General features: G+C 44.6%; 1 protein-coding gene across 1 annotated transcript in view; it reads right to left on the reverse strand.

The window, feature by feature from the left end:
* The window catches only part of LOC143788283 (calcium-activated chloride channel regulator 1-like), a 62235-nt gene extending 53839 nt beyond the window's left edge, over positions 1-8396 (reverse strand). Inside the window, exons 1-4 of the mRNA XM_077277823.1 lie at positions 8216-8396; positions 7871-8008; positions 6657-6807; positions 2601-2709 (exon numbers count right to left, since the gene is read on the reverse strand). Coding sequence (XP_077133938.1) covers positions 2601-2709; positions 6657-6807; positions 7871-8008; positions 8216-8374 — 557 coding nt within the window. The 5' untranslated portion in view covers positions 8375-8396. The remainder of the gene's footprint in view (positions 1-2600; positions 2710-6656; positions 6808-7870; positions 8009-8215) is intronic.
* Between the last annotated feature and the right edge of the window lie 6476 nt (positions 8397-14872).

The following is a 14872-nucleotide window of genomic DNA, read 5'->3' on the forward strand; positions in this document are numbered from 1 at the left end:
TGTGCCCACAGGATGCCTTTTTTGCCCATAGACTTGTATTACCGACGGATGGCCACACGTCGCGTCCATTGTGCACTGGATCCGTTGTGTTTTGGAAGACCGTTGTCACAAAAAAGTTCAATGTAACCTTTTTTTTGCACGTCGCGTCCGCCATTTCCATGCATGCGTGGCCGTAACTCTGCCCCCTCCTCCCCAGGACATAGACTGGGCAGCGGATGCGTTGAAAAACTGCATCCGCTGCCCACGTTGTGCACAATTTTCACAACGTGCGTCGGTACGTCGGGCCGACGCATTGCGACCGCCCCGTTCCGACGCAAGTGTGAAAGAAGCCTAAGGCTACTTTCACACTAGCGTTGTACTCGGCCCATCGCAGTGTGTCGGACCGACGTACCGACGCTAGCGTTGTAAGCGCCGCACAACGGGTGCAGCGGATGCTGTTTTTTCAACGCATCCGCTGCCCCATTATGAGGTGCGGGGAGGCGGGGGCGGAGTTCCGGTCGCGCATGCGCGGTCGGAAATGGCGGACACGTCGCACAAAAAAAGTTACATGTAGCTTTTTTTGTGCCGATGGTCCGCCAAAGCACGACGCATCCGTCGCACGACGGATGCGACGTGTGGCAATCCGTCACAATGTGTCGCTAATGCAAGTCAATGGAGAAAAAACGCATCCTGCAAGCACTTTTGCAGGATGCGTTTTTTCTCCAAACGACGCATTGCGACGGAAGCCAAAAAACGCTAGTGTGAAAGTAGCCTAACCCTAACCCTAGCCCTAACCCTAAATTTAGCCCCAACCCTAACCCTAAATTTAGCCCCAACCCTAGCCCTAACCCTAACCCTAGCCCTAGCCCTAACCCTAACCCTAGCCCTAACCCTAACCCAAATTTTAGCCCCAACTCGTCTCTCCTGCCGGCCGGCAGATGGCAGCAGATGGCGGGCGCACTGCGCATGCGCCCGCCATTTTCTTTCCCAAGGAAGAAGCCGGCCGGCAAGAGGAGACGCAGGAGGACCCAGGGACACCGGGTGAGTATGATAGGGTCCCCGAATCCCCCTATTTCTTTGTCTTCTGATGTGCGATCACATCAGAGGACAGAGAATTACAGATCGCTTTTTTTTTTTTTGCGGTCGCCGGTAAACAGTTAATTACCAGCGATCGCAAAACAGGGGTCGGTAAAAACCGACCCCGATCATGTTCTTTGGGGTCTCGGCTACCCCCGGCAGCCAAGACCCTAAAGATCTTCCGGGTGCCGGGCGGCGGGCGCACTGCGCATGCGCCCGCCATTTTTTCCCCGTAAAAAAGATGGTGGTGCCCATCAGGAGCCACGAGGAGCACCGAGGGAGATAGGTGAGTATTGGGGGGCTATCGGGGGCCATCGGGGACCCTATTTCTCTGTCCTCCGATGTGCGATCACATCGGAGGACAGAGAAATTAAATGGCAAATCGCGTTTTTTTTGTTGTTGTTGCGACCGCCGGTAAATGGTTAATTACCGGCGATCGCAACTCGGGGGTCGGTAAAAAACCCCGAATCATGTTCTCTGGGGTCTCGGCTACCCTCGGCAACCGAGACCCCAGAGAAAATCCGACTCTGGGGGGCGCTATTCACTTTTTCCACAGCGCCGTTAATTAACGGCGCTGTGGTTTAAGTACCCTTAGCGGCCGCCGTTAAAAGGCGTATCGGCGGTCGTTAAGGGGTTAATACTTATGTCCTTCGAGCAAGATAATTGTTTATTTATCTCTTTCCTTCCCAGGTTTATAAGATCAGATCCCAGCCCACTGCCTCTCCTGTCATTGAACGTGCTGCATCCTGTAGGAATGTATTACTAGTAGCAAAGCAGATGCAGGTTTTGGGGAGATTTATTTGGCTGGTGTCCAAGGCCACCTACTGCTATGGCTGCTATGGCTATTGTTCAGCCTCTGGTAAGATTTACTTTCTTTTTCTTTCTCCCATTACATTCACTTTGGGTGAAAATATTTCCTTCTCTCTTATTTCTTTACAAATTTGTTAAGAATTTGTAAATATATCATAGAAAAATAGATGCTACAAGGGTCCTAATTTGGCAAAACAAGGATAATTAGATAAGTGGGTGGGGCGATAGGCCAGTCCAAAAAAATGAGTTAAAACTGGGGGTATTGGGAATTAATCGAATGGACTTTGGTAGTGCATTCCAAAGAATTAGCACAGCACGTGAGAAGTTTTAAAGATGTGAGGGGAAGGTTGGGATTATTCAGGATCTTAGTCTTTGGTCATTAGCAGAATGGAGGTCATGGGCATGGTAGTAGACTGAGACAAGGGAGGAGATGTAGTGTGGTGCTGAAACATGGAGCACACTGTGGTTGAGAGTGATAAGTTTATATTGAACACTGTAGTAGATTGGCAACCAGTGCAATGACTGGCACAGGGTAGAGGCATCAGTGTAGCGGTTGGAAATGAATATGATCCGGAGTGCTGCATTCAGGAAGGATTGGAGAGAGCTCAACCAGGAAAAAAAACAATTTGGTAACTTCCCTGAGAATGTTATCAAAGCTATAATGGAAATCACTTTACTATGAACTTATGCCAACTTCACCATTCTATACCTAAGTACAAGAATATAATGGGGACCTTGTTGCTTCTACTCTTCCATTTTGTCCAATGTAGTAGGGAGTGTCTGTGCTGTACTCATCATAGACACCCCATCGTAGGTGAGCCCATTCATGGACAAACACTCTTCCTTAAGACATAATATGAAATGTGTTACAAAACATGCTCAATGAATTGTTGAGCAATTATAGGAGCTAAATCACCCCCAAATATTACGAATTTTTAATCTATTTAAAGGTGTTTGATGGTTATCAAAAAGTTTCCATAAAAGCTTCAACTTCTTTCATCACTACAAAAATACATCTCAATGGTGTTTAGTGGCTCAAAAAAAGAAGGTCTTTGGTTACTATATAAGGGAACTTAATGGAGGGAAAATGTACTAAATATGATGTGATTATAAGGGTATGTGAAAACGTTAAGTATTTGGTGCAGAAATACTGGGTTTTTGTGGCAGATGTTCCCCCACTCATTAGTATGGGTGAAATCTGCAGCAAAATCTCTAAGAATTGACATTCTGCAGATTCAAGTCTACACCAAATTTGCAAGGGAAAAATTAGAAACGTGTACATGAGACTTCAAGATTCTCATTCACTTTGCTGGTAATCAGGAAACTCTTCAGGTTTTGTGACAAATCAGAGTAGAAAAAACTCCACAAAAACATGATAGATCTGCAGTGTGTGAACAAGGCCTTAGAGTTTAGACTGTAGGATGCTGCGCCATAAAATACAAATTAACAAGCACAACTGCCCACACTTTACTGATTACATAGTTTCCTTCAGGCTTTCTTCACACAATGCATTTTTGCTGCATTTTTTAATGAAAATTAAAGGCTGCTTTTTACAGTACCAGCAAAAGCTATGAGACTGAGAAAGGTCATGCACAGGCTTGTTTTTTTTCCTTGGCTGATTTGGAAAACTGTTACATTTTTGGAAACTGCAGCAAGTCAATACTTTCAGCATTTTTGCAGCGTTTTGGAAGCATGTTTTCACACATAAAACAACGAGTAAGTGCAAAAATGCAACAAAAAAACTGCTATTCGTTTTTCACAGCGTTGTTGGTGGATAAAATTTCAGGTAGAGCAGGATGTGAATCCCATTTATTTTTGTAATTTTCCCAAATGTAAACCATAATATCTTACAAAAAAAACTACAGGAGAGAAGAAGCGCACATAGGGTCTTATCTGACAATTCCAGAATCTGTTATTCAGAAAACTGCTCACCTGGTGCCCCATTGATAGGGCATATAAATGTCAGCTGCCGCAGATCCATGGGTCAAGGATTGACCATGTCAGGAACCATATAAAGGAATTTTGTGGATATTGTCCACGCTGCTGAACAAATGGAAATCCAGACGTATTGATGAAAAGGAATGGTGGTTTTATTCAACGCATTTCGAAGTCTGTATATGACTTCTTCCTCAGGAAATACCACACACATATCTTCGAAACGCGTTGAATAAAACCACCATTCCTTTTCATCAATACGTCCGGATTTCGATTTGTTCAGCAGCGCGGACAATATCCACAAAAATCCTTTATATGGAACTATAATATCTTGGTATTCTCATATGAGCATGGCTGATAATATTAGTACAGTTTAATTTAATGAGTGATTTATGTAAAAGTAAACAATGTCCAGCCAACTCAATGCCTGACCAATGTGTGAAAGTAAACAATGTCCAACAAAATCAATGCCCTACCAATGTGTTAAGTAACCAATGCCCTACCAATTCAACTTCCCCTGTTTTGCATTTGCAATTGTGTATTTTTCCATGAACTCAGGTGACCGTAGAGTGGAAGTAAAGCTGAACTTTGGGAGCTTAGAAAAACACAGCAATAAAAGCAACAAAAATGCAGCAAGGAAAGCAACATATAAGGCAGCAAAACCTGCATTTTATTTGCAAGTTGTTTTTACTGAAAAGAGATCAGGTTTTGGCTGCAGAAAAAATGCAACATGCAATGTGAACATGGCCTAAGTTGCTAAATATATAATTTTGCATGTTTTACACTATGGATCAAGATGAAAATATCACACATTTTATTTAAAATCAACATCAATTTATTTGCAATGAACCAATATTAAACATATTGTCCACTACTTTAATAATGATGATTTGTCCATCGGATTTGGATGTTAATATCATGTCAATCCAGGTCCAACATCCAACACCCCCATTGATCAGCTGTTATCGGCTTCAGCAGTCGGATGTAAACAATTTTCGTACTCGGAACAGCACAGTTCTTAACACTGTCAAGTGGCGGCTCCCAGGTGCCTGAGCTTAGCTCCTAGTATGTGTGAGCAGCCACTAAACAGTGGACAGAGCTGTGCTGTTCCAGCTCCATACACAGTTTATATGTTTACTTAGCTGTCGCTGGAGCTGGTAACAACTATTTGTTGGAGCTGCTGGGTGTCAGTCCAACACCGATCTGATATTGATGACCTATCCAAGAACATGTCATCAGTACCACAGTAGTGGAAAATCCCTTTAAATATTCTGTTCTAAGTTTCCATACCTCGAGGTCCATACACTGAGATTAGATTGTCATCCAGTAAGAATTTAGGTGTTAGGTGAATGTACTTTCCTGGTTCCCCGCAGCGTCCGTATTGTAAAGTGTATGGATCATCTCTGTATTTCTTTTTTTTTTGTTTCAATATTTTTTATTTGGAAAACAAAAATTTCACAATAATCTCCCAACATAGGAGTACATAAAATACAAAAATTTGCATAATTATCAACGCTAACATTGTAATATGTGGGGAAAGCATTAATGTTGAATAATGAAAGATGAGACAAAGACAAGACAGAAACAAAAGGGAATAAGTGCATGTCCAACTACAGTTTAAAACCACTCTGCAATTAGTACAATAATAATACTCCTACTTAACAGTAAGCACTGATCGGTAATCAATAGTATCCAGGTCAGAGTTTTCACTCTTTCGATGATAGAAATAAAAAGTTATATCTCAGGGAGACAAAGTAAGAGCCAACTGCATTTGACCATCCGGACACAGTTCAAGCCATGGTGACCAGGTCTGGAAGAAGGAGTTCCAGCTATCAGTTCTTGTCGCTTGAATGCGTTCATATATCATGATAGTGTTCATTCTTTCTTTGACAAGAGATATTGAAAGTGCAGGAGATCTCCATTTTGACGCTATATGTATTTTGGTTGCCATTCCCAATAACACCACCAGTCTGTGCATTTTTTTCGATATCCCCTGCGGTTTTAATCCCAGAAGGAGGGTCAATGGATTCATTGATGTCTCTTTTTCAATCATCCTATCCAGTAGAAGCTTCACCTCCCGCCACAGATCAGCAACCACCGGACAGGACCACCATATGTGACTCATGTCCCCCGGTGCGTCACAACCCCTAAAGCATTTGTCAGAAACCAGTGGATATATGATATGCAGTCTCGTTGGGACCAGGTATGTTCTATGTAAGACTTTAAGAGAAGATTCAACCAATGATACCTGATGGGAGCCCCTAGACAAGGCATCACAACAGCTCTGCCACTCCTTCAATGAGATATCAAACCCTAGATCCTCCTCCCATTGTCGCATAAATTTAAGCTTTTTCTCTTTCTGTACACTAGTAAAGGAAGAATACAGAAAAGAAATAACCCCCCCTCCCAGAGGATCATCCATACACCTCTGCTCGAACCCTGTAATCCTAATAGGTATTCCACTCGGTATAGTCTTTCTGACGAAATCAAAGATTTCCTGGTTCCCCGCAGCGTCCGTATTGTAAAGTGTATGGATCATCAATAACTCAATCAACAATTTTCGTACTCGGAACAGCACAGTTCTTAACACTGTCAAGTGGCGGCTCCCAGGTGCCTGAGCTTAGCTCCTAGTATGTGTGAGCAGCCACTAAACAGTGGACAGAGCTGTGCTGTTCCAGCTCCATACACAGTTTATATGTTTACTTAGCTGTCGCTGGAGCTGGTAACAACTATTTGTTGGAGCTGCTGGGTGTCAGTCCAACACCGATCTGATATTGATGACCTATCCAAGAACATGTCATCAGTACCACAGTAGTGGAAAATCCCTTTAAATATTCTGTTCTAAGTTTCCATACCTCGAGGTCCATACACTGAGATTAGATTGTCATCCAGTAAGAATTTAGGTGTTAGGTGAATGTACTTTCCTGGTTCCCCGCAGCGTCCGTATTGTAAAGTGTATGGATCATCTCTGTATTTCAAGTAAGGGCTAGCAATAATAACATCTGCCTAGGTGGGATATATACGGAAAATTAATTAATGTAATTAGTATTAAATAAATAAATTATGATTGCAATATAACAGGTAATACCAATCAACTGAAAAACACTTTCTGGCTGGGAGGCGGCTTGCTGTGGTAGTGACCTTCACCTCGTTAGGGTAATCTTTGCGTGAACTAAAAAGTGAAGTCTCCGATTCCTCTTTGTTTCAGAAACCCACACAGACTTGTTTTTCTCATTAGTTTCTACTTTTTGGCGTCCTATAATTAATAGCTAATACTACTGATAGCTGGTATTCTATTCTCACGCCAATCCTTGGAAATTCATTAGAATGTACAGTATATCTTTATTATTGTTATAAGTGTGAACGCCGCCTGAAACCCAAGTTAATCCCACTCCACTTATTAATCATTACTAAAGAATGGTTATGCAAGGGAAAAAGTAGTAGTGTGGAAAAAAAATAAGTGATTTGAATTTGGTTATTAGTTCTTCCAGTATTTAACTCCAGGTGCCCATATTGGCTAAATTTTGCTTTCATTTTAATTTTTTTTTTCAACGGAATTGTTTGGAAGGTATCAAACTATTTATCTTTTTTTTTCCAGGGGAGTAAATTGCCATCCATTTTTTGACAATCAGTAGTCTGACAAAAAAAAATATTGTTGGTATATGGCTTCTAAATCTGTGACAGATACATATAGCCACTCAAGCACCCATATATATGAAGCAAGTTTACAGCACATGGCCATTTTCTCTTACACGTGTTTATATTACTAGCTGCATAACATTTTAGAAAAAGATATGCAACATCAATAATCTCCACTGCATGAGAAAAACATCAGCATCATCGGCAGTACATCATAACTGTACTGATGAAGATATCATTACCAGATATTTTGAACTTATGGAGCTGTAGTGCGTCACGATAATAATAGAATTGACATTACACCACACAAAAAATACATCTAAACTTTTCATATTTACATTTCCATTATAAAACTGTAGCCATAAGTGAATCAATTACTAATATAATAAAGGAAAACATTTAGGAACAACATGGAGCATTTATACTGAACCTTGTCATAGGTCTCTGTTTTACTCTTGGTGTAATTTCTGTTGGGCCAGGATGCAGGGATTAGGATTTTTACGCTTCTTATATAAAGTCGTTTCTTGGTGGCGTAGAACAGATATGTGGTTGCTTCTTTTATCATATCCTGAAAAAATATAAAACATGGAGTAATGGAACATGTTTTAGATTTTAATAATCATTATCTAATGCCATCACATTCATTGAATATTCACAATACATTATAAAGCAGTTAATAATCAACAAGGCAAATACAGAAAGAGAACCTGGTCCTATGAGCTTGCAGTCTAATATGTGATTACTCAGTAACTTAAAGGAATCTCTCTGGAAGTACCTGGATTTTGGTGATTATTTTTGCATCTTCTTGTAAACTTGGGTTAATGGCGATGACGATGTCTTCATATCCACCATTGTCAAGTTTAACCATAGAACTGCCGGCACTCCAGAAGACTTCTGATGCCACAATGAACCCTGCGAGCATCCAGAGCTTCATCCTCTGCTTTGTACAGGCACCGTTCACTGACAGAATCGATTGTGAAAGCCTCCTATATATATGTTTGCTCTGTCATCTCTGTTACCATTGGAGGTGTGTGTTTACCTGCAACTGTTAGTTTATGATGGAGAGGGAGTTTCCTCCTGACATATTGATCAGGTTTTTAATATTCCCTGTATGTACATAAGGAAGGATTAAAAACTTTAAAAATGTTATCTTTTAGTGATATCCCCCAATTATTTCAGTACCTTTTATTTAACAATATTTTCAGAACGGTTAATCAGAATTTTGGCAGGAGCAGTCAAAGTGGAGCTGTCACTTGCCACAAATATAACGTTCTTTTTCTTTTATTCCTGCTCCTTCCTGTTCTCTAGGTATATGACCCCTCTTCCCAGTAAGTAAATCTAGTCTCTTTAGCCAAGTGGGTGTGGTTCTCATGTTAAAAAAGCTAGATTTACATACAAGGAAGCGAGGGGCTAAATCTCAGGAATGGTGGTGCACGGAAGCAAAAGAAAAACACCACCAGATTCAGGAGAACAGCTGCATATACATCACTTAAAAATACATATTTGTGGCACCCCAGAGTCCGGTTGCCACGGTGACATTGCCTCCCTCTGAAGGGTGATGTCATGCCTGGAAGCAGGAAGAGGTCCCCATGCCAGGTAATACACAGCATGCATCACAATTCTGACCTCAGGCCAGAAGGGGGAGCTCTAGACCAGACTTCTGGGAATCTGCCCTCTCTGGTCGAGAGGAGGAGTCAGTGTAGTCTGTGAGGGAGTGAGTGTGAGAAGAGAGAGAGGAGCAGAGACAAGGACTCTGGGGAATTGCAGCTGCATCAGAGCTGACCCCGGAGCGGAGCGCTGACAAGAAGGACGCCAGAGTCCTTGGCTGTGCGGGTGCTGTACGCCCCGACAGCCATATCTGGAGGGCAGGGGACTGTAAGCCCCCTGGCCACACCGAACACCTGGCGGCACCACAGCAGGCCAAGAACCCGATGCTGCCAGTGAAAATGCAGTGCCCATGATAGGCTCGCGCTGTCTGCCATACAGGACAAAGCCAACATGCAGGAGAGGGCAGCAGCTTAGCTACAGACAGCAGGGACCCGATAAGGGAACGCAGCAGGAAGGCCTCCAACCCCACCTGGTAAGGTGGATCCCTGAATGCTTCCAGGCTAGCCGAACTCTTTCTGTCATCGGTAACTGGTACCCCGGATTGCATGTTCATCTACCGAGAAGTAAAGGTAAAGAAAACTCTATTTTTCTGCATCCCTTGCTTATTCTCCGTACCCCAACATTCACCACCGCCTGAAGCGCCTGTTTTATTTGCCCTGGGGCCCCGCTCTACCCGTGGGGAGCTGTACCTTCTTTGCTGCATCACCATCAGCCCCAGTGGACCTGAACCACAGCGTCGGCCATCCCTTGCCAAACACCACGGGTGGCGTCACAAATCAATCCCAAATAACTTTCCCCCTTGCATTTTTATTGCACGCCCAGGGCCACGGAGTTGGGTCACGGCCCCGTGACTTCCCCAAAGAACTGTCCAACCCAGTTCCGAGTACCCCACGACCCAGGTGGGCGTCGCATATGCAGCGCCCCCACCGCCGCAGGGCCGAGGGGTACCCGGTACCGGGCCTCTGAGTCTCTGCTCTGGGGTTGTCACGGTGGCTAGGCCCCGGTCCGTGACCCTGCCGAGGGACGCACTGTATCGGATAATGATGATAGGTGGATGTGGTGGTGCGGTGCAGTAAATAACGAGGACACCAGGTTGCAGTCTCTTTACCTCTTTACTGAAGATCTCTGGGTCCTCAGTCCGGAGTCCGGATAACCAGGCTTCGCAAGTCCGGCCGGTCCAATGGCACTTCCAGAGTTCTCTTAACAGGTGGAAATCTGTGCCTTCCTTCTAGCGCTATGTGTTGCGGTCCTTCCCTGCTGTGCTTACGGAAAGTCCCCACAACTGTTGTGTCAGTTTCTTAAGTTCCCTCACAACTCGATTAGATGATGTTCTGCTAATCCTCTGTCCCTCCCTGATGCCTGATGCCGTTGGTTTAGAGTATTGCTTGAAGCTGAATATTGTAATACTCCCTTGGCGTTCCGGCCGCCGGTTATGCGCCTCAGTAGGATGTTGCCTCGGTCTTACAGCACGACTCCTACTGGTATTCTCCTTCTTGCTTTGATCTCGTTTCTCACTCAGCACAATCTATCTCGCTTCCAATCCCTCCTTGGGCACCGCCGCTATGCTGAGCAGGCACGGCCCCGTTACGTTCGCTCAAGTTGCCAAGTCTCTGTCAGGATCCCACCCCTGACAGGGACCCTACCGAATCTTCCCCTGCAACACCCTCTGCCACAAGGTGTTGCCTGGTTCCCATCCAGTCGGCTTTCTTTCTAACTTCCTGCCTGACCCCCAGTTTTACCAGTATGTGAGGAGTGGCCTAATGAATAGAACCCTTAGCTCCCCCTGGAGGCCCGGCTGTGAAATGTATTGGTGTCTGTGATACCTGGTCAGATGAACTCCTTCAGTGCCATCAGACGTACCATAGCTCCCCTTTGCGGCGGAGCCACAGTACTGCAACGACCAGGACTCTGGGGCGCTGCACATATTTATGGCAAGTAACGTCTTCTTTGATGGTAAATTTGGCAAATTTCTCTACATACTGTAGTTTATATACTGTAGTATTAAGGTCTTATTTACTCTTATTGAAGGGAATCTGTCTGCAAGATTTCACAAACCATACTAGTTATATCCAACAAAGTGTTAATCCGCACAGCGGGGAAGCCCACAGGTAATTCCATGAGCTGATGCTGCAAGCATATATACAGCATTAAGTGCTCCATGAGCCTGGGTGCCACTCCAAAGAAAATAGCCATAATAGATACAAAAATTGAATGAAATGGATGGCACTCATTGGTTAAAAAAAGTCTTTATTCCAATACTTTAAAATATTGGCGTCGGGAGGATGGGAGCAGGAGTGGAATGGACGACGGCCGTTTCGCGCTGCAGTAGCGCTTCTACTGGTCAGAGGGAGGCAGCTAAACCCCACCCCGGTGCTTGAACTCATGTGCAGCAGCTATACACAACAATTAAAATGCATTTAGAAAACAAATGAAAACAATACAAAAACACAATAAAACCGGCTTATTACAGGAAAATGGACATATCTAGTGTTGAGCGATACCGTCCGATACTTGAAAGTATCGGTATCGGAAAGTATCGGCCGATACCGGCAAAGTATCGGATCTAATCCGATACCGATACCCGATACCAATACAAGTCAATGGGACTCAAGTATCGGACGGTATTCCTGATGGTTCCCAGGGTCTGAAGGAGAGGAAACTCTCCTTCAGGCCCTGGGAACCATACTAATGTGTAAAATAAAGAATTAAAATAAAAAATATTGCTATACTCACCTCACCGAGGGAACCGGCAGCGTTGTTTGCTTAAAATGCGCGCTTTTCCTTCCTTCCGTGACGTCACGGCTTCTGATTGGTCGCGTGCCGCCCATGTGGCCGCGACGCGACCAATCACAGCAAGCCGTGACGTAATTTTCAGGTCCTTCTAGGCATTCAGTATTTTAAAATTACGTTCCGGCTTTGTGATTGGTCGCGTCGCAGTCACATGGGTGACGCGACCAATCACAAGCCGTGACGTCACGGGAGGCAGGAGACGCGCGCATTTTAAAATGCGCGCGTCTCCTGCCTCCCGTGACGTCACGGCTTGTGATTGGTCGCGTCACCCATGTGACTGCGACGCGACCAATCACAAAGCCGGAACGTAATTTTAAAATACTGAATGCCTAGAAGGACCTGAAAATTACGTCACGGCTTGCTGTGATTGGTCGCGTCGCGGCCACATGGGCGGCACGCGACCAATCAGAAGCCGTGACGTCACGGAAGGAAGGAAAAGCACGCATTTTAAGCAAACAACGCTGCCGGTTCCCTCGGTGAGGTCCAGGCTGCGTCAGAGAGGTGAGTATAGCAATATTTTTTATTTTAATTCTTTCTTTTACACATTAATGTTGTTTCGATACCGATACCCGATACCACAAAAGTATCGGATCTCGGTATCGGAATTCCGATACAGCAAATATCGGCCGATACCCGATACTTGCGGTATCGGAATGCTCAACACTAGACATATCCAATCTTTCATTCAAACCAGCGGATTCCTGCGCTCGAGTGCGCATAATCCATATGGCCTCTCTTTTAGTAGAAGCTTATGCAGATCTCCTCTTTGCACTGGAAGAGACACCCTTTCTATGCCAGCAAAGGAAAGCACCTGTGAGTTTCCTCCATGGAATTCCCTAACATGTTTAATCAAACGTGGAACTCCCTTGCCTGAACCGATCAAGTTGTAATGGTCTCTGAACCTCACATAGAGGGGGCGAATGGTCTTACCAATATAGAAGGACTTACAGCAACATAAAACCACATAAACCACATGGGTCGTTTTGCACGTGATGAAAGAGACACACCTCCAATGCACAGGTGCTTTCCTTTGCTGGCATAGAAAGGGTGTCTCTTCCAGTGCAAGGAGGAGATCTGCATAAGCTTCTACTAAAAAGAGAGGCCATATGGATTATGCGCACTCGACATTTTAATTGTTGTGTATAGCTGCCGCACATGTGTTTAAGCACCGGGGTAGGGTTTTGCTGCCTCCCTCTGTTAAAAGGTGATGTCAGTTTCACTCACCTGTGTGACCAGTAGAAGCGCCACTGCAGCGCGAAACGGCCGTCGTCCATTCCACTCCTGCTCCCATCCTCCCGACGCCGATTTTTAACCCCTTCCCGATCTCCGCCATACTATTACTGCAGAGGACGGGTCCCCTGCTTTGATGTGGGCTCCAGCACTGAGCCCACCCCAAAGCCGGGACATGTGAGCTGTTTTGAACAGCTGACATGTGTCCGCAATAGCGGCGGGTGAAATTGCGATTCACCCACCGCTATTAACCCTTTCACGACATGCGCCGTACTATTACTGCGCATGTCGTGTCTCCCTCTTTGATGTGGGCTCCGGCGGTGAGCCCACATCAAAGTCGCGACATGTCAGCTGTTTTGTACAGCTGACATGTGCGCACAATAGCGGCGGGTGAAATTGCTATTTACTTGCCGCTATTAACATGTTAAATGCGTCTGTCAAACGCAGACAGCGGCATTTAACCGGCGCTTCCGGACGGAAATGACGTCATCGCCGACCTCCATCACATGATCGGGGGTCAGCGATGCATCAGGATGGTAACCATAGAGGTCCTTGAGACCTCTATGGTTACTAATGCCGGCCTGCTGTGAGCGCCACCCTGTGGTCGGCGCTCACAGCACACCTGCATTTCTGCTACATAGCAGCGAACATCAGATCGCTACTATGTAGCAGAGCCGATCGAGTGGTGCCAGCTTCTAGCTTCCCATGGAGGCTATTGAAGCATGGCAAAAGTAAAAAAAAAGTTTTTAAAAATATGAAAAAATAAAAAAAATATGAAAGTTTAAATCACCCCCCTTTCCCCCATCCAAAATAAAACAATAAAAAAAAATCAAATCTACACATATTTGGTATCGCCGAGTTCAGAATTGCCCGATCTATCAATAAGAAAAAGCATTAACCTGATCGCTAAACAGCGTAGCGAGAAAAAAATTCGAAACGCCAGAATTACGTTTTTTTGGTCGCCGCGACAAAAGTACAACTCGTCTCGCAAAAAAACAAGCCCTCACATGGCCATATTGATGGAAAAATAAAAAAGTTATGGCTCTGGGAAGGAGGGGAGCAAAAAACGAAAACACAAAAACGGGCCGCGGCATGGAGGGGTTAACCAGTTAAATGCCGCTGTCAAATGCTGACAGTGGCATTTAACTGGCGCTTCCGGCTGCGGGGCCGGAAATGATCCCATCGCCGACCGCGTCACATGATCGGGGGTCTGCGATGCATCAGGACAGTAACCACAGAGGTTCTTGAGGCCTCTATGGTTACTGATGCCGGCCTGCTGTGAGCGCCACCCTGTGGTCGGCGCTCATAGCAAGCCTGCAATTCAGCTACATAGCAGTGATCTGATCATTGCCTCTATGTAACTGAGCCGATCGAGTTGTGCCAGCTTCTATTGAATTGAAGGCTATTGAATCATGGCAAAAGTTTAAAAAAAAGTTTTAAAAAATATAAAAAAAATAAAAAAATATAAAAGTTTAAATCACCCCCCTTTCGCCCCATTCAAAATAAAACAATAAAAGAAAAATCAAACCTACACATATGCCAAATATGGCTGCGTTCAGAATCGCCCAATCTATCAATAAAAAAAAGGATTAACCTGATCGCTAAACGGCGTAGCGAGAAAAAAATTAGAAACGCCAGAATTACGTTTTTTTTGGTCGCCGCGACATTGCATTGAAATGTAATTATGGGCGATCAAAAGAACATATCTGCACCAAAAGGGTATAATTAAAAATGCCAGCTCGGCATGCAAAAAATAAGCCCTCACCTGACCCCAGATCACGAAAAATGGAGACGCTACGGGTAT

Source organism: Ranitomeya variabilis, chromosome 8, assembly GCF_051348905.1.
Source record: "Ranitomeya variabilis isolate aRanVar5 chromosome 8, aRanVar5.hap1, whole genome shotgun sequence".
Classification (NCBI taxonomy): Eukaryota; Metazoa; Chordata; class Amphibia; order Anura; family Dendrobatidae; genus Ranitomeya; species Ranitomeya variabilis.